The sequence below is a fragment of the Lissotriton helveticus genome, chromosome 10 (assembly GCF_964261635.1).
Source record: "Lissotriton helveticus chromosome 10, aLisHel1.1, whole genome shotgun sequence".
NCBI classification, from domain to species: Eukaryota; Metazoa; Chordata; class Amphibia; order Caudata; family Salamandridae; genus Lissotriton; species Lissotriton helveticus.
This window is the reverse complement of record NC_136071.1, coordinates 116,381,863-116,409,842: the sequence shown is the minus strand read 5'-3', so window position 1 is coordinate 116,409,842 and position 27,980 is coordinate 116,381,863. Positions and strand designations below refer to the sequence as shown.

General features: G+C 45.7%; 1 protein-coding gene across 1 annotated transcript in view; it reads right to left on the bottom strand.

Moving 5' to 3' along the window:
- The window catches only part of TRRAP (transformation/transcription domain associated protein), an 885,394-nt gene that overhangs the window by 120,677 nt on the left and 736,737 nt on the right, over nucleotides 1–27,980 (bottom strand). Inside the window, exons 58-60 of the mRNA XM_078664902.1 lie at nucleotides 13,460–13,655; nucleotides 12,980–13,245; nucleotides 2,173–2,273 (exon numbers count right to left, since the gene is read on the bottom strand). Of these exons, the coding sequence (XP_078521028.1) occupies nucleotides 2,173–2,273; nucleotides 12,980–13,245; nucleotides 13,460–13,655 (563 nt within the window). The remainder of the gene's footprint in view (nucleotides 1–2,172; nucleotides 2,274–12,979; nucleotides 13,246–13,459; nucleotides 13,656–27,980) is intronic.

Genomic DNA, 27,980 nt, shown 5'->3' with positions numbered 1-27,980 from the left:
CATCTCCTATCTGGCTGCTATCATTCTCTCCTTCGAATGTGATCAGATGTCCTAAATATGCATACCGGGAAACGGCTGTATGTTTCCAATAATATAAGGACATATGACCCACTGACCATATTTCACAAGCCATGCCAAGATTTCCTTTCTCTGCTGTCCTAATTGCAAGAGATAGAAACAACGGGACTTTCTATTGAAAAGCTGGGGAGCTCTCCACGTCAAATATTTCAATCCTTCTTCTGAGTGTCAAAAAGAACTCAAACACAACTTGAGAGAATAAGCCAAAAGAAGGAAATAGAAAAGGTGAAAAAAGTAAAGCTATTAGTTTGCAGAGATGGTTTTGGTCCTTTTGGAGATGGAGATTGACGAGGAGACCTACCTCTAGGTTGCTTCTTGTCGTCCTTATGTTAGCAGCGCTTCCTAACTGACAACGTTTATCGAGACCAGGAGCAGTGAGACCGTTTTTGGTGGGATCGATAATCCTTTGCCTGATCCATAATCAGTTTGGCCACGTGCTCTTTAATGCAGAGGCATTAAGAACACAAATTAGTATTCTGGTTGATGACTAGACACCACAGACAAATGGCATGGGGATCTGTGATAGACGATTGTCCTTCACAGTCCTTGCAAGGCTTAAACCCTGACTTTTTCTGGTAAGACATTCTTTGGAAGAAAGGTACTGCATTTTTGAAGAATTTGTGAGGAAAGATTGCCCTCAGAAGAAAAGCCCGGTATCTGTGTAGTAGACGCAGAACAAAGGGAATTGATGTTGGTATGCCAGGGCGGGTGCTATATGGGCTCTATGGTGTCATCTGACATCACTTCTGGTGCTGAGTCCAGCACGGTCTACTGGTGACCTTAAAGCGTTGAAGTTTCTGGACGCAATCTGACACTTGGGGTTGTTGTACAGGTGAGGAATCTGCAGGTAGAAGTATCCATCAGAAAATCAATAAAAACGAGTTGCTTTTTATGAAGCTTAATTTGTCCTGCCAGTAGTCTTCTTTTTCTCAGACCTGAAGCTTTCGGTTTTTCTTTTTCACATCAACATTTTTCTATAAAATTAAAGTGATCTTATGGGGATTCAACTTAAAAAGCATACATGCAGATTGTGAGGCTGGATCGTGTTGGATGGAAGCCCTATTAACCATCATTGTATGTGGAAGATACTCAGATCATTGTCAACAACCACACACAAAAAGCAACTGGAATAACTATTTTGAGTAAATCGATCCTTTTATTGATCCTCTTGGGTATCCAAAGATATTGGATTAGACGCCTCACTCACCTAGTGACATGCTTCATCATCGACACCTAGCCACACCCTGGTAGGATGGTACCACCAGGGCGGACTCAACCAAAGATGGAATGGGAGTTCTTAGATAAATCAAAACTGGATAAGCAGGGATCCAGGTGAGAAGCATATTACTAAAAATATCTACAGGTATACCACTTAATTTCTTCTTTGTTCACAGGTTACCTGGGATAGGATTTTAAAAGTATTTGGAGGTTTTTGTTTAAGACAATTTTCCATCTAAACCTGCAGTGTCATTGCCAACATGTTTCGGCCCTCGCTCTGAGCCCGTTTAAAAAAATACTTTTTAAAAATATAGACTTTATTTGAGAAGCACACTTTCAGTTATCTTGACTATGCGAGCCTGGTATTTTGTGTGCCATCAAGGCTGCAGACCAAGAATTGAGAGGTCTAGTGGGCCTCGACTGGGAGTCTGTGCCTCTTTATGCAAGGGGTCATGTGCACTTGCAGCTCTCTGTGAGGTGCTTTGACATCGCAGTAGAAGAAGCAAACAGACAGTATGCATACCTGGAAATTAATGTGTGTTTACCATATTACAAGGCCAAATGGCCCTTTGAAGACCTATTTCACAATTCATGGCTAGTCAAGGTTTCCTTTATCTGATGTGCTAACCGCAGTAGACTGAAACAAGGGGGACTCGCTTGCATATGCAATCTTTTGGTGATTTAAGCTGGGCAGCAATTACCTGGGTGTGAGAGACTGGACCTTGTAGGATGGAAGCCATATTAACCATTAACGGTCTTATCATAGATGGTCAGCCACAAAAAAGGGGACGCTGCTTTACCTTCATATCTAGATCATACAATTTAATACTTCGAAAAACACAGACTATCTGGCATAAAACCATAGCGTATACGTACTTGTTAATCTGAGCCAAGAACATTCCTTTCAGAGCATAGAATTCAGCTGTCATCTCCTTCGTGAAATACTTCAAGTTGGTTGATTCAATCACTTCTAGACCCTGTTGAAAAATATAATTCATACAAACATTTAATTAAAAACTATGTTATAGTCTTTTCAAACGACCTATGTATAAAATAAGAACAACCATATTGACAAAGAATACCATCCGATTCGCTGCTGGGGAGACAGTTAATGGCCTGTTGCAGGTTAATTTCAAGACTGTCAGGTCACAACAAATTACCTTCAATCATCCCTATGTTGTATTTACTGTGTTCAAGAAGAACATGCTATTTGCTTTGTATAAGGCTGTTTTTTTGGTTTTTTTTTCAAGACACTCGATTTTTCCACTGATTCCTCAATTTAAAGTACCTGCTCTACAGTGGCGACAGCAGAAGAAATGCAAGAATGTCACGTTTGACATACTTCTCGGTATCCCTATAATGGTGCAATTCGTTGACATACTCCAGTCATTATTGACATGAACGAGGCTATCTCGGGAATAATGTTTCCTGGCTTTGACATATCAGAGGTATTCTTGAAAAGACTGTCAACATCCCTGGCACAAAGATGAAGGAAGTCTTTAGCGTACGATGCACACACCTGCTATATGATAATAAGTGTGCTTGAACAGCCGAATGTGGCCATGTGGAGCAGCAGTTTATGAGTAATGCACAAGTTACTACTTGTGTAACGATATATCTGTAAGAGACATTAGTTAGTATTAGATTCCTTACCTTAGAATATCCCCAGGCGTCAGACTGGATCCGGAAATTTTTGCGTAGCAGTACCCTTGCGCGTCGGTAGGCGCGTCTGCGGCTCAGCGTCCGTCGTCGGCGTCGTGGGCGCCGTGATGACGTCGTCGGAGTACTTAGACGCCGCCTCCGCGTGCTGACGTCAGTTCTTTGACACAGCTTTTCCGCGCCAGAAACGCAGAGCCATGTTAAAAACCAACACTGGTGCCATTGAAACTAGGGCCCTGAAAGGGGACAACACTAACCCTAGATATTGGTTCGCAGAACGGGGAGGATGGGTGGGTCGGTAAGGAATCTAATACTAACGAATGTCTCTTACAGATGTATCGTTACACAAGTAGTAACTTGTGCATCTGAAAGAGACACGTTAGTATTAGATTCCTTACCTTAGAATAGATACCCCAGCAATACCAACCCCGGTGGTGGGTCTGCGAACCAATAATCACACCAGAAAGTCCCGGAGGACGGAACGGCCAAAGAAGCCATCCCTCCGGACTTGGCTGTCCAGGCAGTAGTGTCTTGCAAACGTGTGCAGCGATGCCCACGTAGCTGCCTGACAGATGTCTTGTAAGGGCACTCCGCTGCCCAGGGCAGTGGTAGTCGCCGTGGCTTGGGTAGAATGAGCCCGCAATCCAGCAGGAGGCTCCTTCCTAGCCAAGGAGTAGCATGCCTGGATACACAGGATGATCCACCGAGAGATGGTCCTCTTGTGCACCGTTTTCCCCTTCTTCGCGCCCACGTAACCAACAAAGAGTTGGTCATCCACCCGGAACTGGCGTGTGCGATCCAAGTAGAATGAGAGCGCACGTTTTGGGTCCAGACGGTGGAGCCGCTCTTCCTCTTTAGAGGGATGCGGTGGCGGGAAGAAGGATGGCAAGGTGATAGACTGCCCGATGTGGAAGGCCGTGACAACCTTGGGCAGGAAAGAAGGTTTGGTATGCAGCACCACTTTGTCCGGATGGACAGAAAGGAAAGGTGGAGTACAAGAAAGAGCCTGGAGCTCACTCACTCTCCTGGCAGAGGTGATGGCAACCAGGAAAGCAGTCTTCAAGGTCAGAAGGCAAAGAGGACAGTTGTGAAGTGGCTCAAAGGGAGTGCACATCAGAAAGGTAAGAACCAGGTTCAAGTCCCACTGAGGCATCACAAACGGAACAGGAGGAAACGTGTGTGTGTGATGCCCTTAAGAAATCTATTTACAATAGGGGACTTGAACAAAGAAGGTTGATCAGGCAGCCTGAGAAAGGCTGAAAGGGCAGAAAGGTAGCCCTTGATAGTGCCCAGAGCAGAGCCCTGCTGGGCAAGAGAAAGAAGGAAGAGAAGAACCTCAGAAAGAGGGGCATTGAGGGGATCCACAGCCTTTGCTGTGCACCATGCCACAAATCTGTTCCACCTGCAGGCGTATACCGACTTTGTGGAGGGACGCCTGGCTGCCAGAATGATGTTACAAACTTCAGGAGGCAAGTCAAATGGCCTCAACTGTCGCCGCTCAATCTCCAAGCATGGAGGTGGAGAATGGACAGGTTCGGGTGGAGGACCGTCCCCTGCTGCTGCGACAGAAGGTCCTCCTGAAGAGGCAGACGAACTGGGGGATCGACTGACATACTGAGTAGCTCTGGATACCAGTACCTTCTCGCCCAGTCCGGAACCACAAGGATGACTTGGGCCCGGTCGCGCTTGATCTTCTTCAGCACTCTGGGCAGAAGTGGTATAGGCGGAAAGGCGTACAACAGACCGCAACTCCACTCGCGACGAAAAGCGTCTCCGAGCGAGTGCCGCCTTGGAAATTCCAACGCGCAGAACAGATGACATTGCGCGTTCTCTTCGGTGGCGAATAGATCTAACCAAGGCTCTCCCCATCGCTGAAAGAGGCCTTGCGCCACGTCCGAGTTCAGACGCCATTCGTGATCCATCATGCACCGACGGCTGAGCTCGTCCGCCCTGGCGTTCAGAGAACCCGCCAGGTGTTGAGCCACCAGGGTCACGCCCTGGCGTTCCAGCCATTGCCAAAGGCGAAGAGCCTCTTGACAAATGATCCACGACCCCACCCCGCCTTGTTTGTTGCAGTACCACATGGCGGTGGTGTTGTCCGTGAACACCTGCACTACACTCCCCCGGACAGAGGGGAGGAATGCCTTCAGTGCTAGACGAATCGCCCTGAGCTCCAACAGGTTGATGTGGAGCCGGGTCTCCGCCGGAGACCAGTGGCCTCTGATCTCCTCCTCTCCCATGTGGCCTCCCCAGCCCTGGAGGGACGCGTCCGTCACAACTACGTGCTCCGGTTGGGGAAGGGAGAGGGATCTGCCGCTGACCCAATCGCGGTCCGTGAGCCAGCACAGCAGCTGTCTTGCAGTGCCCTCCGAGATCAGGACGTGGTCGGATAGGTTGCCCTGATGCTGGGCCCACTGAAACTTCAGGTCCCACTGCAGAGCCCGCATCCGCCACCTGGCGTGATGCACCAGTAGGATGCAGGAGGCCATCAGCCCCAGAAGCCGCAGCGTCAACCTGACCGAAACCTGGGATAACGGCTGAAAGATGGGAATCAGAGCCAGAATATCCCGGACCCGCTGTTCGGGCGGATAAACCCGAAACCGCGCCGAGTCCAGAACCGCTCCGATGAAGAGGAGCTTCTGAGAGGGGCACAGGTGTGACTTCGGCACATTGATGGAGAACCCCAGCTGGTGCAGGAGGTCCGCCGTCGTCTGGAGGTGGCTGATGACTGTCTGGGGCGAGCCCGCCTTCAACAGCCAGTCGTCGAGGTAGGGGAAGACTGAAACCCCTAAACTGCGCAGATGAGCTGCGACCACCGCCATCACCTTTGTGAACACCCGTAGGGCGCTGGTAAGGCCGAAGGGGAGCACGGTAAATTGAAAGTGCTCGTGGCCCACCATGAACCGCAGGTAGCGCCGGTGGGCAGGCAGGACGGGGATATGAAAGTAAGCGTCCTGCAAGTCCAACGCTACCATCCAGTCTCCTAGGTCCAGGGCAGCCAGAACCTGAGCCAGAGTCAGCATTTTGAACTTCTCCTTCCGGAGGAAGCCGTTGACGTTCCTTAGGTCCAAGATAGGGCGTAGGCCCCCTTTGCCCTTCTTGGGTACCAGAAAGTAGTGGGAGTAGCAACCACACCCTACTTCTGGCCCAGGAACGCGCTCGATGGCCCCCTTAGTCAAGAGGGCCGTAACTTCCTCCTGCAGAAGTCGCAAATGATCCCCCGATACACGGTGGTTCTGCGGTGGCATGGCTGGAGGAGTCGCCTCGAAGGGGAGGGAGTAGCCCCTTCGGACGATTTGCAGCACCCACCTGTCCGATGTGACAGTGCGCCAGTGGAGGTGGTGATGGCGAACCCTGCCCCCCACTGGCGTCACATGGGCCTGAAAACTCGGACTAGGAGGGTTTCGAGGCGGATGCTGCGGGGGAAGGTGTGGACTGACCTCGCCGCTGCCCCCGACCGCCCGGACGGCGGTTCCCACGGCCGCCACCGCGTTGGGTATTGCCCTGCGGTGCGTGGCTGGCGGCGCGTGTGGGCGCACCCCTTCCGTGGCCACGAAAGGAGTGAAAGGCAGCCGATTGCTGGCGCTGGCCCGAGAGGCCCAAGGACTTGGCCGTAGCCCTGGAGTCCTTAAAACGCTCAAGCGCATGGTCTGCCTTGTCGCCAAAGAGGCGACGGCCATCGAACGGCATGTCCATGAGAGTGCTCTGGACATCTGCCGAGAAGTTGGCGGACCTCAGCCAGGCGTGGCGTCTGACCGCCACCGTCGTTGCCATCGCTCTACCCAGCGAGTCAGTGGTATCCAGCCCACACCGGATGGAATACTTGGCTGCATCCCAGCCTTCCACAAGGGCTTGGCCGAGTTTGGCCCGTACCTCCAACGGACACTCTGGCAGCACTTCCGCGACCTTATCCCACACAGAGTGGGTGTAACGTCCCAAGAGGCAGGCGGTGTTGGAAGACCGCAGGCCTAGACTAAGGGATGAGAAGATCTTCTTCCCATACTGGTCATACCTCTTGGATTCCCGATCAGGCGGGGCCGACGGGAATGCGGTCTGGGAATTGGAGGCCTGGATGACCAGGCTCTCGGGGGTAGGGTGGGAGGACAGGAAACATGGGTCGTCCGGGGCTGGGTGGTGGCGCCTGGCCACGTTCCGATCTATGGGCGTACCCGTAGCGGGCTTGGACCAAGTGCCCAGAAAACGTCGGTCAAGGCCTCATTAAAGGGCAGCAGAGGCTCGGCGGAGCTTGACTGCGGTTTAAGGACCTCAGTGAGGAGGTTAGTCCTCACGGCCGCGACGGGGAGCTCAAGGCCCAAGGCCTTGGCAGCCCTCATCAGCACCACATTATATGTTGCCCCCTCCTCCGAAGCCACGGTAGGAGGGGAGACAAACCCAGTGTCTGGAGAGGTGTCCAGGCCACTGGCCTCCCCAAGGTCTCCTGTCCAGTCCTCATGAGACTGACACTCCCTGGTCAGAGGGTCCTCAGACCCCTCCCAGTCCTCTTCCTCACCCATCTCCTGAAATTCAGGGTCCTCAACCAATGGGGCCTGTTCATAAAAGTGAAATTCACCTAACGGCGTCTGGAGCGGCGCCCAGCGGGGCTGTCCCGACGGCCGAACAGGAACGGAGGTAGGACCGGGGCCGACACCTGAGGGTCCGACGCCGGGGAGGTCGTCAGATCCCGACGAACCAGATCCCGAAGGAGGACCAGCGGCGTCCTGCGGCGCCGGGCCCGAAGGCGCCGGCGGCGTCGGAACAACTGGGCCCCTCGGCGCCGGGCCCGAAGGCACCAGCGGCGTCGGGATAACGGGGACCTGCGGCGCCGGGCCCGAAGGCGTCGGGGCCGGAGCCGCCGACCCGCTAGGGCTCCCAGACAGGTCCGCTGAGCCCGGAGGCACCGCGGAGCCCGTCGGAGGAGAGAGGTTCCTCATGGCCAAGAGGACGCGCTCGACCTCCTCCGGCGTCGCGTTCAGCCCAGGGACCGGAGGGTGTGGAGATGGACGCGGCGCCCGCGACTCCGACGGAGCCGCGTGGGTGGTGTCACCCGAACCCCCGGCCGCATCGTGCGAGCGTCGGGGGGAGTCCGAGGAGCGATGACGCCGCTTGGACTTCTTGTGCCTCTTACCTGACGACAACTTCGACCCAGGGGAGTGCGGCCTACTCTCGGAGCTGTGGTGGCTCCGAGCCCGCGACCTGTCCGTCGACCTCCCATGGGATCGGGACCTCTCACGGAGCGGGACCGACTGCCGGAGTTCGAGGCGCCTACGGGACCGCTCCCGCCTGGCTTTCGAAGAGAGGGCCCGGCAGTCGGAGCAGGCCTTGTCGTCGTGGTCGACGCCCAAACACGACAAACACACACGGTGAGGATCCGTGACCGACATCAGCCGGTCGCAATCGTCACAATGCTTGAAGCCGGGCATCCCTAGCGGCACCGTTTCGGAGTCGAGAGACTTCGAAATAGCAATCAAAAAGGATCAAAAAGTTAGTCAAAAATTGACTAGGGTTACTGCTTTTTCCAGATCTGCGCTAGCTGGCGTGGAAAAAAGAAGAACTGACGTCAGCACGCGGAGGCGGCGTCTAAGTACTCCGACGACGTCATCACGGCGCCCACGACGCGGACGACGGACGCGGAGCCGCAGACGCGCCTACCGACGCGCAAGGGTACTGCTACGCAAAAATTTCCGGATCCAGTCTGACGCCTGGGGATATTCTAAGGTAAGGAATCTAATACTAATGTGTCTCTTTCAGATTCATGAAATAGACATGATGATGTTCTTGGACCAAACAAGCATTAGCCAGAAAAAAAACAAACATTACTCTGCATTTCCTACCTAGATTTTCTTTGATGGAATTAAGCATCTTTACCCATGGAGCATGGGCCTTTACCTTCGGTAATGCTTTTTCTGGTGGATACTCCATGTATACACAGCTTCCTCACCTTAAGAACATCCCCAGGTGCCAGACCGGATTACTCAGCCATGCTCCCAAGCTCAGAGAAGTGGTGCTATGTGGATCAATTGTGATTCTGATCCTCTCAGGAAGTGATGGAGTAAGAGCTGCATATAATCACCATCCCAGAGTCCTGAAATCAGTTTCCTAATCTTTGCCTTCCGCGCCCTCAGATACAGAGCACCATAAAAAATTACAGGGGATGGTGTGCTAAAATCTCTTTGCACCTTATAATGGTGTTCAGAAGTCACTTCTCAGAACAAGGCAGTGACAAATCTGTGGTATGTTAGATTATCCACCAAAAAAACTATTATCAAAGATAAGTATGTTGCTCTTCTGATGCAGACTACTAATTGCAGTTTGTTCACAATAAGGATAGATACCATAGCAGTACGTCCCACTGGTGGAGAGCCTGGGGAGTGGACTCACCAGAAAGTCTTGCAAGACAGAGCAGGCAAAATGGTCATGCCATCAGACCTGGCTCTCAAGGCATCAGTGTTTCGTGAACATGTGGACAGATTCCCATGTCTCAGTCCTAGTGGGATGAGCCTGCAGGCTTTCAGGCTTTTTTTTGTGGCCAGTGCATAATAGATTTTAATGCAGAAGACTATCAATGTTCACAAGATCCTTTTCTACACCACCTTTATTTTCTGTGCTCCAGAAAACGGTACAAAGAGGAAGCCGTTTGCAAAATAATGGTCGCTTGTGCAGTCAGCGTTAAACCTCAGCCTCCTTTTCGAGTTGAGCCAATGGAATCTCTCCTCCTCCTTTGAAGGATGACGTGGAGCGAATGACCAATATGGAAAAGCATCACAACTTTGAGCAAAGCAGTCACCAGGGTCTTCAGTAAGTGGGGGCGAAATTTCCATTTCCATGTGAAATCTCATGAAATGATTAGCACAGTGCAATCCACGCTGAGCTAGAAAGGGATAAAGTCTTTTGTCAGTTCTACAGCAAAGTCATTGCGAATAGGATTAGAACTAAGCCATCCACGCTGAGCCATTCAAGGCACAATATTACAGCTTTGGATTGGTACAATACCATCTAAGTCAACCTGGAATAAATTAAAGCAACCCCGGACACGTGTTGCGCTTTTATAGCTCTTCAGAGAGGTTTGGCTTTGTCCAGATACAATTGAGCACCCAGTATAAGTCAAAACAATACCCTTTCAGGCTGTGAGTGTTGAATGAATAATGAAATAAGGAATAGAAAACTCTGGGCAGCTCCCAAGTTTAGGTAGAGAACAGCTCCTGTTTTGAACACCCTACAACCCGGGCTAGACAATGACTCTGCTCACCTCAAAAGTCTGTTTTTCTAGCGGAGTGTCACTAGTGTTGTAGGGTGCTCTATACAGGAGCTGCTCTCCACTTAAACCTGGGAACTACCCAAAGGTTTCTGCTCCTTTTTTGCATAATTTATGTGGCACTCTACACCTGAAAGGATATATATATGTGACCAAGACCGGGGAGACCCGGTCGAAACGCATCATGATGAGGAGGTCGTGGTGAAATAAATAGCACTTATTATCACGAGCCGTTGGTGGTCTGTACCTGTTTTTGTTCATCCAGCCCTGAGGGGAAAACGGCAGGATGGATATATATATATATATATATATATATATATATATATATATATATATATATATATATATATATATATATATATATATATATATATATATATATATATATATATATATATATATATATATATATATATATATATATATATATATATATATATATATATATATATATATATATATATATATATATATATATTGACATATATATATATATATATATATATATATATATATATTGACAAAGGCCTCCGTGTAGGCTGAAACGAGTCTCTTGTACTTAGGATGGAGGGCGACTTGATTAATTAAATTGATGCAGAATCCTGAACCACTTCGTGTATGTGCCTTCTTCCATGGAGTTTTCTTTGTGGGAGCTGGATGTTTTGTTCATATATTGTGAACAAGGTGGTATTTGCTGCAGAAACGCGTCAAGCTAATCATATGGAATAAACCTTTTTCTTTGATACACTGATCCCACAGTGTCAGCGCCTGATTTCACACGAAGGAATCTGGGACTGGAAATATATATATATATATATATATATATATACACACTTGACACACACTCTAATCCACAGAGTGAAAGATAGACGGCACTCCAAGTCGGTGTTTCACCACAATCGGTTTATTGGCAGACCCCCCCTGCCCCCTTGACAGACGCGTTTCACAGTTTAGGCTTCGTCAGTGTCAATTACAATTACATTTCAGCCACCATTAAATCCCCAACCTTCCCTGAACATAGAGAAAGGACCAACTCCGCCGACAGTATTTCGGCGGCCATATTTGAACGTGCAGTGCTGTAGTTCTTACACAAACATTAAAAGGTAATCAATGTACAGGGGAAATGGTGAACTTCAAGTGATCGTGCACAATTAAAAAGACAACATGGAGTTACCCAATATTATCTAAAATATTCCTCATTCGTGCGCCTAGGTGCTCCTATTTACGGAGAATGAGGTGGGGGCAAAAGACGAGAAATCAGACGAATTATTTACATTCATACCTTTTGTTATTTCAAAGTGCCTATCGGAACTTTCCATGTATTATAAAAAAGTGACAGTTAATCGTATGTTTTTCACGATGGATGTATATATCACCTCTATGTTTTATTAATTCCTGAACAGCGTCACATGGCACCCTCCTCCACCTCTCAGGACTTTTATTCCCTGTTACACTTGCGCACATATTTCAATTTCGCCCTATATGGGCTTATAATCACTGTTGTCAATCCCCTCATCCTATTATTACGCCCTCTATGGGCGTGTACTCCAATGCATTTTTTAGTCATACACAAAGGTCAGTTCTGGGAGAGAGAGAAGTTAGGAATAGCAGTGAGTTAAACAATGCATTATCTACATGGGTTTATTAGTTTACAGGGACATGTTGTTGTATCTATCGGTGCCATCTATACAAATAATCCTAGTTACTCTAGGTGGACCCACAGCTCCTCGTCATTATTTAGTCCTCTAGGTTGAATACTCTGGAGGTCGATGATATACCTGGACTCGAATGCCCTTAATGCCCTTACTTTGTCTCCACCCCGTTCTCTTTTCCCCAGTTGGTCAATGAGGTAAAAGGACAATAGATCCCTATTGCTCTTATGGTGGATTTCAAAGTGGCGTGCCACCGGGTAGTTTTTATCCCTATTCGTGATGGCACGCATGTGCTCCAAGATACGCTTTTTCGCCGGGTTGATTGTGCTCCCGATGTATCTTTTGAAGCACGGGCATTCCAGGCAGTAGACTACAAAATCCGAGTTGCAATTCAGGAATTTTGTAATATCTCTGACGGGTCGTGGGTCATTGGGTCTCCCTTCGTATTCCGTCCGCTTTTTACTGTACTTGCATGCTTTGCACTGCATGCACGGAAAAAAGCCCTGGATAGGTTTGGATTTAGATGTTCTCGGGGATTCCTCAAAGTGGCTCCTGGTCAGGTGATCACTGAGAGACTGGCAGCGTCTGTATGTTACAGACGGCCTAGGTGGTAATTTGTTTTTCATGATAGTGTCCGTCCCTAGGATATGCCAGTTCTTATTGAATATTTGTACCAGTTCGCTGGATCTCATGTTATAGCTAGTGATCATTCTTGCTATACCTTCGGGCTCAAAAAATAAATAAAAATAAATAATAATAATAAAAATATACATATATATATATATATATATATACACACACACACACACACACATATATACACACACAAATATACACATACAAACACATATGCATATATATATACTCATATCCGCGCTCTTTCTTTTTGCAGAAGAAGCGAAGTATGGGGAGTCATATATGCATACACACACATACATACACACACACATACAACTATAACTCGTGGCCTAAGGCAACTATAACTCGCACCCTATCCATGCACTGCTAGTTACCTCCCACATTACATCACTCATGTCATCCTTTTTGAAATCACTGATATCACAGCAACATATGCAGGAACTGAAAGAGCAGTAAGCGACAATCCACAATCAAAGGGTACCTGCATGCACTCATTTTTGCCCATGACTCCTGCCAGCTGAAGGTAGCATTTCACTTGCTGGCGAATCTTCTGGAAACAGTCCACAATGGGCACGGTTGGAATGGTGTGGATCCGGCTCAGAATATCCAGAGCGACATTCACCAGCCCCTGCTTCCGGGCTATCTTCCCGTACTGGATGATTGCGGAGGCTGAAGCATGAACGCCCAGCATGGCATTGTTAGAGCTGGGATCATGTTGAGTGCTGTTCTCATAGGCATTTACAATGGCTTAAAAACAAAAGATGGAAGAAGACAAATCATTAGATATTCTATACCCTTTCGTTCAATACCCAAACACATCAAGCATAACATTACCCATAGTTCAACATATATGATCTTGTTTCATGACTTGTGCTGCAAAAATTGCTAAAGAGCAAAAGGGATGATCATGCAGCAGACTTTACAAATCCACTTAATTGGCATTAGTAAGCTGGAGGCGCACCTTGGTAGTGATGTTGTCTCCACATAAAAATACTGCTCCAGTGAGATAAGTCATCAGACACAATGGGGAGTCGGTTCCTCCAGGTTTTCACGACGGTCTTCATGTCGTGGAGACTGTTGTTTCTGCCCAGGTTTGTCGGCTGCAGGCCGGCATTTATTTGAGCCGCTTCCTGAAGTTCAATGATCTGCTGAGCAGCCTACATGATTGAAAAGATGAAAAGAAATTTAGCGTCATCGCACGTATTTTCCTCATTTGTTTGATCGCACAAGAAAATGTTAAATAATGTCAGTATCGAAGTCGAATCAGTGCACACGGTTTAAGATTTGAATTTAGCAACCATCGTCTGAAATATACAATTCAGTTAATATTAAATAAAGCTTATTCACAATTCTATGTACCTAGGCCATAACTTAGTGCTATTTCTTTCTGTCAACATCTGCTGACTTGCCAACATACTTTTTTCCCTTATAATCTCATTATTCACTGAAGTCAAAAAGAATTTCAGCTCTAGAGGGGCAGAAGGTTTCCACCCTTACCAGGCTAGCTTCACCGCCTGCCCGAAAACAAGAGAGCACCCACACCCAGGGCCTGAGGGGTGGGAATTGTGGGGGATGCAGGCTGTTTCAAGTGCTGGAAAGGTACTTAACCTCGCTCATGGCTAGCCTAGCGTATGACAAAATCTGAATTCAGGGAGACAAAGTAAAAGTCCCCCTGAATTCACCAGGCAGCGGGGCTTCCGGCGTGCGGGACAGATTCCGTAGTGTAGGAGCCAGTGACAACATGGATTGGGGATACCGACAGACGCAGGCAGCGAAAAGCGTCCGCAACCTAACAAATAACATATCTGCTATTTGTGAAAGAACGATGTGCTTCATTTCAGTAACATTGCAAGATGGATAAACGGTCTTTCTTCATGTGAAATATTCCCACGCAGTGGCACCTAGGTGGCGCAGAAAGGATGACGCCATCCAGCTGTCCAGATGACACCGGATGGGATGATGCGACTCCATCAGGATGCCATGAAAACTGGTCTATTTAACTCCACACATCTCCTAGGCCAAAATAAACATACGAGTGAATGTGATACCGGAAAGCAACATCCGAGGGAGAGAAGGAAAGGGTGATTGTGAGTTTGGTGGAGCAAAGAGCATCCATCAGAAAAACAAAACAAAAGCAAAAGGAACATTATTTTCTGGATTCTACCTCGAGCAATGAGTCCAGCGTTGTACATTATGACAACAGTCTCTATTCGTTTTCTATTTGCTTCACAGACTCACACACTGTGTAGCCTACTAGCTAGGATGTCTTTCGCAGAGTAAGGCATCTACAGAATGACAAATACATCAGAAGAGCAAATTAGTTTTAAGAAACAGTGGCAATGCAACAGAAATGGCTACCTATTCACACAGCCTTTGCTGCTTTGCCTCGAATGGAATGACCCCATATAGGCTAACCCTACCCCCATCACCTAATAGAAGCAATGGCCATTCCACTCAGCTGCACTCAGGGGTCATGTGTACGATTGAGGTGCATATGCTTTAAAAGCTAAAGCAGCCTCGGCCTTCGTGTCTATTTGTAACCCAAAGAGTTGCTCCCTCAAACTAAAAACATTGCTGCTTTTAGGCATTTTGAAAAGCAGGGTATAAAGGACATGACCCTTGTCGCCCAAAACGTGCTCAACAAATAGTGGAAGGAGCTGCAGAGCAAAGCAAGTCTTAGCACCTCAACACTCAAATATCATGGGCATCACCCACCATACCGCTGAATGGCCTTTGTCTATCACATTGTTTTTCCAACTCTGCGCAACTAGGCATGAAGAAATTCATCTGAGCACAGAGAGACGGTCACTATATGAACACACCCAAAGTAGCTTGTGGCACCCACTAAAACATCCCTGAGAAAGTAGTTAGTAGAAAACCACTTGCATGTTCTGAGGCAAGGATGGTGTAGCCATGTCAGACATTTCCTAAATGGTGAGAGAGGAGTAACTAAAGGCCTGATTACCAGTATGGTGGCCTACCGACCGCCAGACTCGCAGTGGCACCGCAGTGGATGCGGCTGTGGACCGTCGGCGCGCCAGGGAATGACGCAGGAGCACCACAACGCAATATGCTGAGCGGGGACTGGCGCAGTCCAGCTCAGCTTATGATGAGTTCCTGGACTGCCAGCCTTTTCATGGCGGACCCCCGCTTTGAACAGGCTGGCGGTGCAGGATCAATGGGTGCCCTACAGGGCCTCCATGGCCCACCGCCATGTGGATACATTCAGGGGGGCACAACATGTGTCCCCCTGTCTATACCCCCACAAAGTTGCAGCATGGCATGGACGTCCACATCCACGCCGTACTGGAACTTTTTGCTGTTCCCATTGCGTTGTCACTTTTCCAAGCACCGCCATGGGAATAGCTAAGAACCACCGACTGTATTACCAGTTGAGCATTAACTACTTGTATTATGGTCAGCGTTTGTTGCGCCGGCTCCGCTGTGCCAAACTCTTAATCAGGCCCTAAGCTGAAAGGGTAAGTGTCTTGAGTGAACACAGACTGAAGAACTAAAAAAATATTTTCCCACCAAGCGTCCCATTTCTTAGATTCCTTGTCCAGCATAACAAAAGAAAAGGTGTCAGATTTTGTTTTGTCTGGAGATCTGGACCATCAAACACTGGGAAGGACCACTGATGCGGATGACTGCCTCTGCCATGCTACTAGTAAGGGGTCCAGCACACTTTTATGACATGTAAAATCAAGATCACTTTTCTACCCCTCTGAATTTAAACTCTTGGTCAAAACTTTACTTTTTGCTTCAGTAAAAGAAAGAGAAATTTTCAATCCGCCTGTTGCATTAGAAATGATGGAAGCAAAGGATAAAGACTCTTCTAATGAAGGAGCTTGTAGGCAGCAATCTCTACCTCCGGGAGATATATAGCCTGTTCGCATTTTGCAAATTCACTAGGAAGAGTCTAGTGTCCAGGTTGATGGGATGGAAGCTGTTCTGACCAGCAACTTCATTATTTTCATACAGAATAAACACGTTTTTATCTCCGATAATGCTCTTTCTGGTAGAGACTCTTAACTGGTGACTTCTCACCTTTTGAATATTCCACAGGCGTGAGACTTGATCTGGAAATCGTTCAGCAGTACCTTGGGGCACCGTTAGGCTCCGCACTGATGCCGTCCTGCTCCAGAAATGATGTGCAGAGCCTACATAGGTACCACTCCTGCAGGCTGACATCAGTTCCTTCAGAGGCTGTGCGCGACCCCAAATGCAAAGCCCTATGTTGTGACCAGTGTGCAGATTCATGGACTAGGGATCTTGTTAATGGATAAGAGTCAAACCAGAGGACGGGAGGGTCAGTGAGGAATCTGCAGCTAGTTAGAGTCTCTACCAGAAAGATAGTTACCAAAGTTAAGTAATTTATTCTTCTTATAGAGTCTTCTAGTTGCAGATTCCTCGTCTTTTGAGTACATATTTATAGGCGGGTCTGTGAGGGGACTTAAACTAGAAAGTCCTGCAAGACAGAGTGTACAAAATGCCCCTCTCGGCGAACTGGACTGTCAAGACAACAGTGCTTCGTGAACAAATGCAGGTAACACAAAACTGTCCCGACGACAGGCATATATCGTTTTTGCTGAGGGATGCCTAGCTGTCAAGATGACATCAACTACCTCCGGAGTCAGGATGAAGGTGGTCACTTATCACTGCTCAATCTCCAATCATGAAGGTGGATATTGTAAAGGCGCGGGTGCAGAACCCAGCCTGGTTGCTGCTACCTACAGAAGATTCTCTCAAAGGGGCAGCATGATTGGAGGACATATGCTCAATCCCAGGAGTTCTGGACACCATACTCTCCGTGCCTAATACAGAGCCACAATAATGACTTTGGGCCCGTTTGGTCCTGAGAAAAGTCTTGGAGACATCAAAGTGCATAAGCACTGACAACAAGTGATCTCAGCATGGTGAATAGCTCAAGCTAAGGTCCTTCCCATTCATGGAAGAGGCCTTGCGTCACTTCCAGGTGCAATTGTCACTCGTAACCCGCTAAGTGCCGGTGGATGACTTGATCCACTCAGGCATTCAAAAAGCCCACCAGGTGGTTTACCAGCTTGAAAATTCCCTGGTGGTCCAGCCATTTACAGAGGAACAGCACCTCCGGCACAGGTTCCGAGATACCAACCTGCCCAGTTTGCTGCAATACCACTTAGTGGTGTTGTCCGCGAGCACCTGTACCATCCCTCCCTTGGTAGATGGACGGAAGCCTTTCTCCACCAAGCGGATGGCCATCAGCTCCAGAACGTTTAAGTGGAGCTTGGTCTCTATTCCAGACGGCGTCCAAACCCAGAAGCGATGCATTGGTCGCCACTGTATCCTCAGGGAAGCTAATCCCTTCTTGTCTATCCAGGGAGGTTAAACTCCTCCTCGTTTATTCGAGAAAGTTTCTAGTGACCTCTGAGCTAGCTGGCAAACCTTAAGTCTAATATAGTCAGTAGAGACCTGGTCGACCTCAGTCCTACGTCTACACTGCTGAATATATTATTCCAATGCGCGGAGCCTATTGGGAATATAGGAACTACACTACATGGCGCCCAACGTTTGGTAAGGCGATAATCTAAAGCAAGACACTAGAGTAAATCAGTCGTGCTTTTTCACACAGAACCCCTTTTTCCCGTAAATACTCCAAAAGACGTCTGGAGTGGGTAAAAGGTTAAAATGTGCCGGAACTTAGTAGGAAGAGATTCCTATGTATAGTTTTTGGTTTAGTCAACGTTGAAGGATACAGTGTTCCAAAATATTGTGCACCTAATCTTTGTTTCCTTGAAACCTGATCTGCAACAAAAAAACTTTCTGTCAGTAAAATGCCTGACGGAGACGAAGAAAGAGATGCTTCAGCGTCTCAACTGTTGTTGGATGACACAACTATCCAACAGAATAACCCAAATGTTATACTCATTCCGGTCAACGTTAGAAGAACTATAACTATTAAACTTATAGAAAATGGACTGACATCACGAGGTGGTATAGTCCTATTCGTGATAGAGGCCCATGAATATCGGCAGACAGAGGTATTCTATTCATGGATACACTTTCCAGCAGCAAATGCTGTGACACACGACTTCCACTATTACAAAATAGAGGAACCTCCGGATGAATACACTCCTTTTGAGGAGATTGAAATCCCACTAAATTACCAAGAGGTTGGTTTAAAGGCGCCCTAAAACATAATAATCACATCACCAGGCTCGGTCCACTAGGTAGACCAGGAGCAACGTGGCCGGTTCTAGCCAGTTACACACCACATCGGGACATCGAAAAAATGTCAGTACCAGAACTTTTAGCACAGCTAAAACAACTGATTAAAATACATAGACAATTAGTCCAATATGTAATGCGGACTTCAACAGTCCAACCAGCTATTAACATCCCACAGCTGACCCCTCATCAGGGGAACACAAACAAAATTACACCACAGAACATACAATCATGTCTTGGTAAAGTACCGTCAAAACAGGAACAAATTCCATTCTGGTTAGCACAAAAAAATCACTCAAATAGAGGCAGTATTTCCTGATACTACACATACTGAGAAACACAGAATTCTGACTATCTGTCTTCCAATGGGGAGCGCACCACATGTGGAGGACTGTGACACTTGGGACACAGTCTTTGCTTCCATTTACACAAAAACACATGGTGTTCCGTCCATGGCGGTAATACCAGATGTGTTAAGACAGATTCAAAATGAATACGGTCCAGAACCTGCTTTAACTCTAGGTATGAAATTACTGAAAGACTTCAAGCAGGTCTCGGCTATATTATTAGCCAACATAAAAGGAGAAGCAGCATCTGTCGCGATCCGCCAGAAATTGAAAGAAACAGATATAGCAGAACAGCCATTTGAACTTGCCAAAATCATAGAAAAATCCTATGAAGAACTAGGTAGAGATAGTTTGGGTGGCAAACCAGTAAAACCCCAACTAACTGAAAATCCTGAAAAAATATTTATTAAAAATAATCTAAACACTCCAAAAAAGAGCTGGGATGGAAATAAACAATCCACTCCAAAAGAAAAAAGATTCCAGTCCAGAGGAAGGTCTCCTCAACGAAGAGAAAGATCCCCTGACCGAGGAAACAAGTCTCCCCAGAGGGAGCCCTCTGAGAAAAGATACAACCTTAGAAATAGGGCTAATTTGAAAAAACCTGATAGATATCAAGATATTGATACACGTCCCTCTCGATCTTTTCCGACTTCCTCACAGAAATCGGAAAGAAGAGGACGGTCAGAACACAGGGAATAGCACGTCAAGTCCAAAGACCAGGAACCTGCTCATCAAAGTAAAAAATTACAATTTCCAAGAAAGAATGTAGCCAGTATTAAAATAATTAAACATGCCGAGGATACTGAGGACACAACTGAAAAACGGACAGTGGGCCCAGACAATGCTAGATAGCGCAGCAGAAGTGACCATAGCTTGCAAGATCTTGATGAATCTTCTGGAGACAGTGGACACAAATGAATACATTCAAGTGGAAACTGCAGATACCAGAGTTAGCAAACCTCATAAACTATACGAAATAACACTGCGTATAGAGGGAGATAAGACTAGGAAAGTAAGAGGTCTCTTTTGGGATAACCTTTCGAAAGGCTATGACATCCTTTTAGCTGAGAAAGACTGGCCACCAGAGTTTGTCAGGGAGTGCCCTCATGGCGAAGAAATGATATGCCTGCCTTCTCAAATCATGTTCCAATTCATAGAAAATATACATATGCAAGAAAATGGGCAGTAGCCCAAGCTCCTGCATTACATAAAAATCATGTAGGATGGGATGAGGACTCTCCTCCTCACAAAATCCAGTTAAAATGTCAACCAACTGCACAAAGGCAGTGCCCAATTAAACAAGAAGCTAAAAAGCAAGTCAGGGAGATCTTAGATCAACTTGAATACCAAGGGGTGATTGAAACATGCACCTCACAAATGAACAATCCTTTGTTTCCTGTCTCCAAGCCAGACGATTCATATCGTCTAGTTTTGGACTACAGACATCTTAACTCATGTTGCAAAACATTTGCAGTACAAAACTCACACAGTGAAGCACTAATGAATAACATCGTGCGTAAAAAATACAAAACAACATTAGACATCTCTAATGGATTCTTTTGTCAAAACATTGCACCTGAAAGCAGGTATTTGACCGCTTTCTCAATAATGGGGTCACAAAAAAAATTCTGTCGACTCCCACAGGGATTCAAGAATAGCCCAGGATTATTCTCAGCAAGAGTAACAGAGTTACTACAAATATATGATGATGAGGCATTATCCTATGTCGATGACATCTATCTCACGGATGATGACCTGGATACTCACTTGAAAAGAGTGAACACCATAATACTTGGGTTCGCAGCTGAGGGTTACAAATTCAACTTTAAAAAGTCACGAATTGCCTATCTAACTGTCCTATTTTTAGGATATGACTTATCAAGTGAAGGCAAAAGCCTTAGAGAAGTGCGCTGTACTCCAAGCACCTAAAACGCTTAAGAACTTACAATCAATACTAGGTTTCCTGTATTTCGGAAGAACATACATTCTAAACTATGCAGAGAGGGTTAACCTCGCTATGAATTAATAAAACCTGATTTCAAACCAATCAATTGGACTCAGGAACACACAGAAATTTTAAGATCATTGCAAACAGACATGTTAGCTAAAACTAAATTACAAACACGCGAAAACATACGCAACCTTGTAATCAGAGTCATCCCAGGAAGATGGGGATTCACGTACCTGACCTCTAATGAGGGAGAAACGGTACCAATAGCATACAAATCACACTTGTACACACAAGCTGAAATGAAATTCAGTTCTACTGAAAAAATTCTAACTGCGGTCCAGACTGCTGTAGCAAAAGAAAGAGCCCTAGCATAAGGTAAACGAATAATAATCTTTACACCAGTACCAGCCCTAGAAGCGGTAACAAAAGCAAGCATTCCAAATGCTAAAGCACTACATCCGAGATGGATACAATGGGTTAATTCTCTTGCTGCAACAGACGTAGTGTACGAATTTGATCCTAATTTGAAAACACAAGAATTTCTACAATATGAATATGAATGTCCTCTGCCGACCGAAATCCTGCCTCTAGAACACTACGGCTGTATAATATATACAGACGGCTCAGCACAACCCGCAGTTGGGGGTAAACAAGCTTACAGTGCTGCGTGCGCGATTGTTAAAGGTCGTTGGCACGAAGGAAAATTTAGACCATTGGTCACTAAAACCCAATCTCTAGGAGATTGTACAGCTCAGCGAGCTGAACTACTAGCATTTAAGATGGCGCTTGAAAATACCGATCGCGAATTCCCCACACTAATAGTGTGCGATTCATATTACTGCGCTCAGTCTTATAATGAATACTTGCAGAACTGGGTTCAAAACGGTTTCAAAGATGCAAAAGGTGGCACAATCAAGCATAAAACGCTTTGGGAACAAGTAGTTCTTTTACAGAAAGAACTACAAAAGACTCACGTGATACATACACTGAGTCATCAACGTGATGGCGTTCACGTTGCAGGGAATTCATTGGCTGATGAGGCCGCGAAGGCAGCTGTGCAGACGGCTTCCGTAGCTGCTATCACCCGGTCAAAAACAAAAATAGACAGCGATATAATGCAAGCTGTCAGTGCTACGGTAAAAGATGATATACAATCACTCCCGAAAGGCTTTCCAGTAAAGTACTCATACATAACTGATGCGAATAATGTTCCATTTGCTCGAATCCCTGGAGTGGGGGATAGGGCAATTCCAAACATGGAACACAAGTTAGGACTAATTACAGCGGCACACGAAGAGCTGCCTTCTGCACATGCTGGCGTTTCTGCCACAATATCGTTATTAAAACAGAGATATTGGTGGCCACGTGTGAGAAAACAGACTAGGAACTATGTTCTAGAATGCGAGATATGCCAAAGAATGAAAGTATCAACAGTGAAATGACAAGCACAGACGCCCCTTCTAATCTCAGATACACCATTAGCGTGTGTTTACCTGGACCACTGTGGTCCCTTACAAAGGGATGGCAACTATAAATATATCATGGTCGCAGTGGATTACTGCACGAGATTCATTTGGATGTGGCCCCAGCGCTCGGCTGACACCAGAACTGTTATAAAAGATTTGCGAGTCTTTATCGGCACATACGCAATTGGCATGCTACATTCTGACCAGGGTCCTGCTTTTAGCTCTCGAGCTTATAAGGAGACCATGACCAGCATGGGCATTGCATTGCGGTACTCTTCCATCCTGAGGGAAATGGGATAGTGGAAAGAAAAAACCGGGACATAAAGCAATCTATAACAGCGAGGGTATTAGGTTCGGGTGATGGGTGGGTCCAACATTTAACAAGTGTCCAACGTAGTCTTAATAATCTGCCAAGAAATTCTCTGAAAGGTTTCAGTCCGTACGAACTATTGTTCGGGACTAGAATGCATATTCAGGACCTCGATAGTCAGACTTCAGTGGTAGAAGAAAAATGCTTTGATATCAAAGATCGTTTGGCTATTTTACAGGACTTAAATGAAACAAGAAAAGGCCTGAGCAACGTAAAGTTAAAACAGCAGCCAACAGCCACTGAAGATAAACCACCTGTCCCAGCAAGGCCTGCCTGGATTCCAAAGATTGGGGATCTGGTCAGAGAGATCGCGGTAAAGAAGGAATTTGGGCCTTCTTACAGAAAAGCAGTACCTGTCTTAGCTATCAGCGGAACGAGATCAGTTGTACTACCGCCCCTTGCTGGTCAAAAGGAGAACCGAGTTGTATCCATCGACCTGGTAAAACCACAATCATGTGGCCAATAATAAGTAGTAGGCCCAGTGGACTCCCAAGAAATAGCAGAGTACCAAAACTTGCTACAATACAAGAGGTTCAAACTGAGAGACTAATCACATTTGATAAACCTGCAGTGAATAAAAAAGGACTATGCAACAATGCCATGGAACTTGTACCTCTTGAAACCCAAATTGCAACAGTTCGTCAAGAAACACCAGTCTACAACGATGTAGCCTCAGACTATGCTAATGAAACAAAAAATGAAAAAGCAACTAAAAATCCGGAAGCGATTCCAACAATTGACAGAACTGCATCTAGCTACTTCATCAATTTCGATAAGTTTTCTGAAGATCCAAGCGAACAGGAAGAAACGCCAGCAACAAAAACTTTTAAAGACAAAATAACTGAACTTCTACATCAACTCAAAGAAACCTATCTGATTTCTCCATGGATTGAATTTTGGATTCTGTTAGGTGTACTTTTCTTCCTGCTTTGGCTCATCATGGTTCTTTGTTTGGGAAAATTCATTGAAGAAAAATACAGTACAATGGACACAGCAAGTCAGAACATCAACTTGGTCCTAAAGCCTCACAAGTCATCTCACATCGAGAAAAGAGAACTATCATCAGTGAATGTCACAGCCAATCCAATACCCGGTGGGGTAGCATGGGACAAAACGGATTATGAAATCTATGGCCCGGTTGAGCTCTTGAAATATCCACATCAGTTCAAGGTTTCATTAAGTGAATTTGTAAAACCAAGTACATTCTCTGATGATTGGGACTTTGAAAGTAATAATGATATGATGTCAGATTTAGTAATGTCAGCAAAATTTACAGAACATGATTACTTACAGGGTTCATCAAATTATGAAGAAATGTATTGTTATAATCACTTTGCACATCACTATTTGCATAAATCTGCTCAGCCTAGAAATGTTTTTAATTATAATCAATGGGAACATTGTGCAACTCCACCTCAAAGCAGTTCGAAAACATTTTACGAGAAATTCCCATATTTCTCAGGGTTTAACACAAGTGATGCAGAAATGTTTTATTTCAAACTGTTAAATAAGACAGGGGGAAAACAATGCTGACAAATACTAAATTGATCTATTCGGAAACATTTTATGAAAAAATGATTACATTTGGTTTTGAATTCTGGAAAAACAACATTTAAACAAAAACCATCTGGGGTACCAATAATTGGCAGGTACAAGGTTTAGAAGAATTATTTAGAGCCTGCATGATCCCTGAACAAATAATATTCTTGAATGATACCATTCAACAGACTACTTGTCTTGGCCTAGCCAAGATAAAAGATTTAAACAAACCGTCTATTCCAAAGCCAACACCTGACAGTAATAGCACTACAGATGTTGAGATAGACGTTTCCCATATTTTTAACCAAAACAGAACACATCCTGATTGGAAACAATGGTTGATCTGGCCCACAGACACAAATAACTGTCAAGATAGATTCCTGAACAAATTACAGGGGTTAAAAATGACCAGGCCAGACCCAAGATACTCCCAGAGACAACATCCAGGGATAGTCACAACATACAGTGTAGGGAAACTCTGCCTCGAATGGCTACAGAAATCCACACTGGCTGAAATTAAGCAACACTTGACTTTACTTAAAGACGGTGCTGACTTGCGTGATTTCGTAATGGGACCACGCAAACAGCGTCAAAAAGTTTCATAGCGGCCGGTATATACGCTGCGTACAACGAAGCTTGGAAAGTAATGCAAATTGAAACAGCAGAAAAAATACGAGAAATTGATCGTATTAATTTGGAAAAATCACTTTCTGTTGTGGACAATGGGTTAATGACTCTGTCCTCCAGAATATATTCACTGGACAGTATTGTATCATCTGCTATTGATATAATAGAGCAGGACTTACTAATGTTACAACATGGTCAGTCCCAATTGCGTTCTATCGTACAGCTTGGCTGGACGTTGCAAAATCTGCGTTCAGGCTACGTGCCCTGGCGTTTAATCAACACAACGTCATTATTCTCTATCTTTAACCTTACTGATACACAAATCAGTTTGGCACAAAAAGGAGCAGACTATACGATTCTGAGCATTGAAAAACTTGATTACCATTGACAATGTCAGAAAGACCTGTCATTGAATGGATAATACACGGAATAATTACAATTCCGATAACAACTTTTCAATTTAAATACTGCCAAGAGTATATACCAGCGGGCCAGTATGAAAGGTTGGGTAAAGGGTACATCAAGTCATCATGGAAATTACCTTACACACACACATTTTACAGTGAAAGGAAACAGAATGTATTTCTTAGTGGTAACAATTGTAAACAATCACTAAGCGGTATACTTCTGTGTCAAGGTATTAACTTGCATGGGGCCTGTGAGGGGACTTCAAATAACCTTTCATGTCACCAGCACGGCACCCCTGCAACACGAATAGAGCCATTCTTTAGACGGCTTTCTAACGGGAGCTATATTCTAATAGTGGACCACAGCTGTTGTGGCATGGTGCCAGGGAAAGCCTATCTCGTCAGCGTTAGTTCCATGGTCACTTGCTGTATGCAAGTATTGTATCCAAACAGCACTCCAGATACGGAGGCAACAATTTGGCCTTCTTTGAATATCTCTTCTATTCGAATTGATACTTTAAGCAGAATAAAGTCTGTTCTTTTACAGACAACTGTGCCCTTAACGTCATCAAAAGAAACGTATGATCTGCAAGTTGCAAGGACAACGGCAGAGATACATAGCCTTTTATCAACAAATTGCCCCGTGCATTTCGCAGAAATGCTAAGCCAAATCCTAAATATGTCAGATACCAGTGGCATCCCACATGTATTTAAGACAATTTTTTCGGGACTATTAACACCCTTCAAAACAGTTCTGGGCATTTTTCCTAATTTTGTCCATTCTGTCTTTGGCGGCCTAACACTTCTTTTGGGACTCGTAGCAGGAATTTTATTTTTGATCCTTCTGCTCCGATATGGCAACCCAAGTCGCAGACAAGACTCCAGCAACGATGGAATAAACGATCCTAGCTATACGCTATCTGGACCGCATAACTAAAGTCCTTGGATTGCCCGGCTAAGAGATCGGAATATGACCTGGTTTCTTTCATTCAGACCCATCTGGCAGAATTGCATCTTACCTGTGCTTCGATGTATGCTATGCGGAGAAGAATGCGTGTTGGACGTTTGTCTTACACTACCATCAGCAGTACCATTGGATACAGATACTTTGCTAAGTCCTGTAACGGCTCATGCATCGTGTTGTCCCCAGCGGCTACCCATTCTGATGACGGCATTCGTTGAGACTTCACCACTACGATTAGGGGGTAGTGAAGTACGAGGTGAGAGCAGCATCACCCAGGTACGACCTGTGAGCATTGCTGATCCTGACATCGATGATAGCAATCATTCTCATCACTGTTGCGGCATTTTCAAACTTGGTCGAACTTTCACCTGAAGCCGTAGACCAATTTTTTGAGAGTCTGTCTGAAATGATGTTCTCCCCTGAACAGAAAGAATAACTTTTTAAGCAACAAGCACACAGCGTTCCCTGAACTCTGAATTCGGCCTTCAGCTTTGATAAACAAAAGCTACTGAAAACTTTTGGAACTGTTTTTTCCAGTGAAAGCGAAATAATTTTTTCTCACCTTCAAAATATTTACTTTTTTTAGGCACAAAGTACTCTGCTTAAAGTAGAACTATTCTTAGAGAACAGAGATTCTATTTTAGGAACTCTAGAGACAATATATTACCTCAGCCTCTAGCATATGTACAGAATTTGTATTTATATGTGATGGAATGGTCTTGACCTTCTTTTCTGTATTAAGAGCCATTTCATGTGTAAATTTTCGCAAATCATTCAGCTGATATATATGCATTTTTTAACTGAATGATACCACTGCTTGATAAGCGTACAGTACCACTACTCATTTCGTGTATTACCATATACCATTTCAATATGCAAATTTATGTATTTTGGGGTGGGTTGGAAAACACATTCATCATCATATGTTTACTATTGCTTAGTTTTAAGTAATGAGGGACATTAGATCGTGGAGTGGGTGTTGTAGTTCTATCTAGGACCCTAAATTCGATAGTCCTGATTTATGCCCTTGTGTGGTTATAATGAATAATATTCTTATAAAGGCATAAGAATCATATTCATATTTAGTCATAGCCCATGCTGTCCAAATTAAGCAAGGCTACTTCCCCAGGCTCCTAGAAAGTACAACGAGTTCTGTAAACAAACCAAACCTCCAGCAACCTGGGAATTCCCCATTGCTCTTGTTTTGATTTCGTCCTAGAACTCCTGTGAGCACTCTAAGAATGGCCAGTTCTTAGTGACATCTTCATTGACGTCTTATGTCCAACCTTACGTCAAAACCCTGCACCTTTCAGGTATAAATATACCAACGTTGCCTTAAGCAAACACACGGTGGTGGTTTTGGAGCAGAGCGTCTATCTACTTGCCCGAGAGCCCAGCTGATGCGAGAGCCCACGGACGCCGCCCCTCCTCTTTGACGTACTGAGAGAGACGTTGTCTTTTCTCCTGCCGAGAAATCCAGCTCCGGTGTTTCCAGATACCAGGAAGAAGCTCAAGACCTGGCTGTTCGAGCAGTAGCGGCACCCCCCTCCCACCCAGCGCCTTGAGACCCTACGGGTGAGTAGTGCGCTATATAAATGACTTGA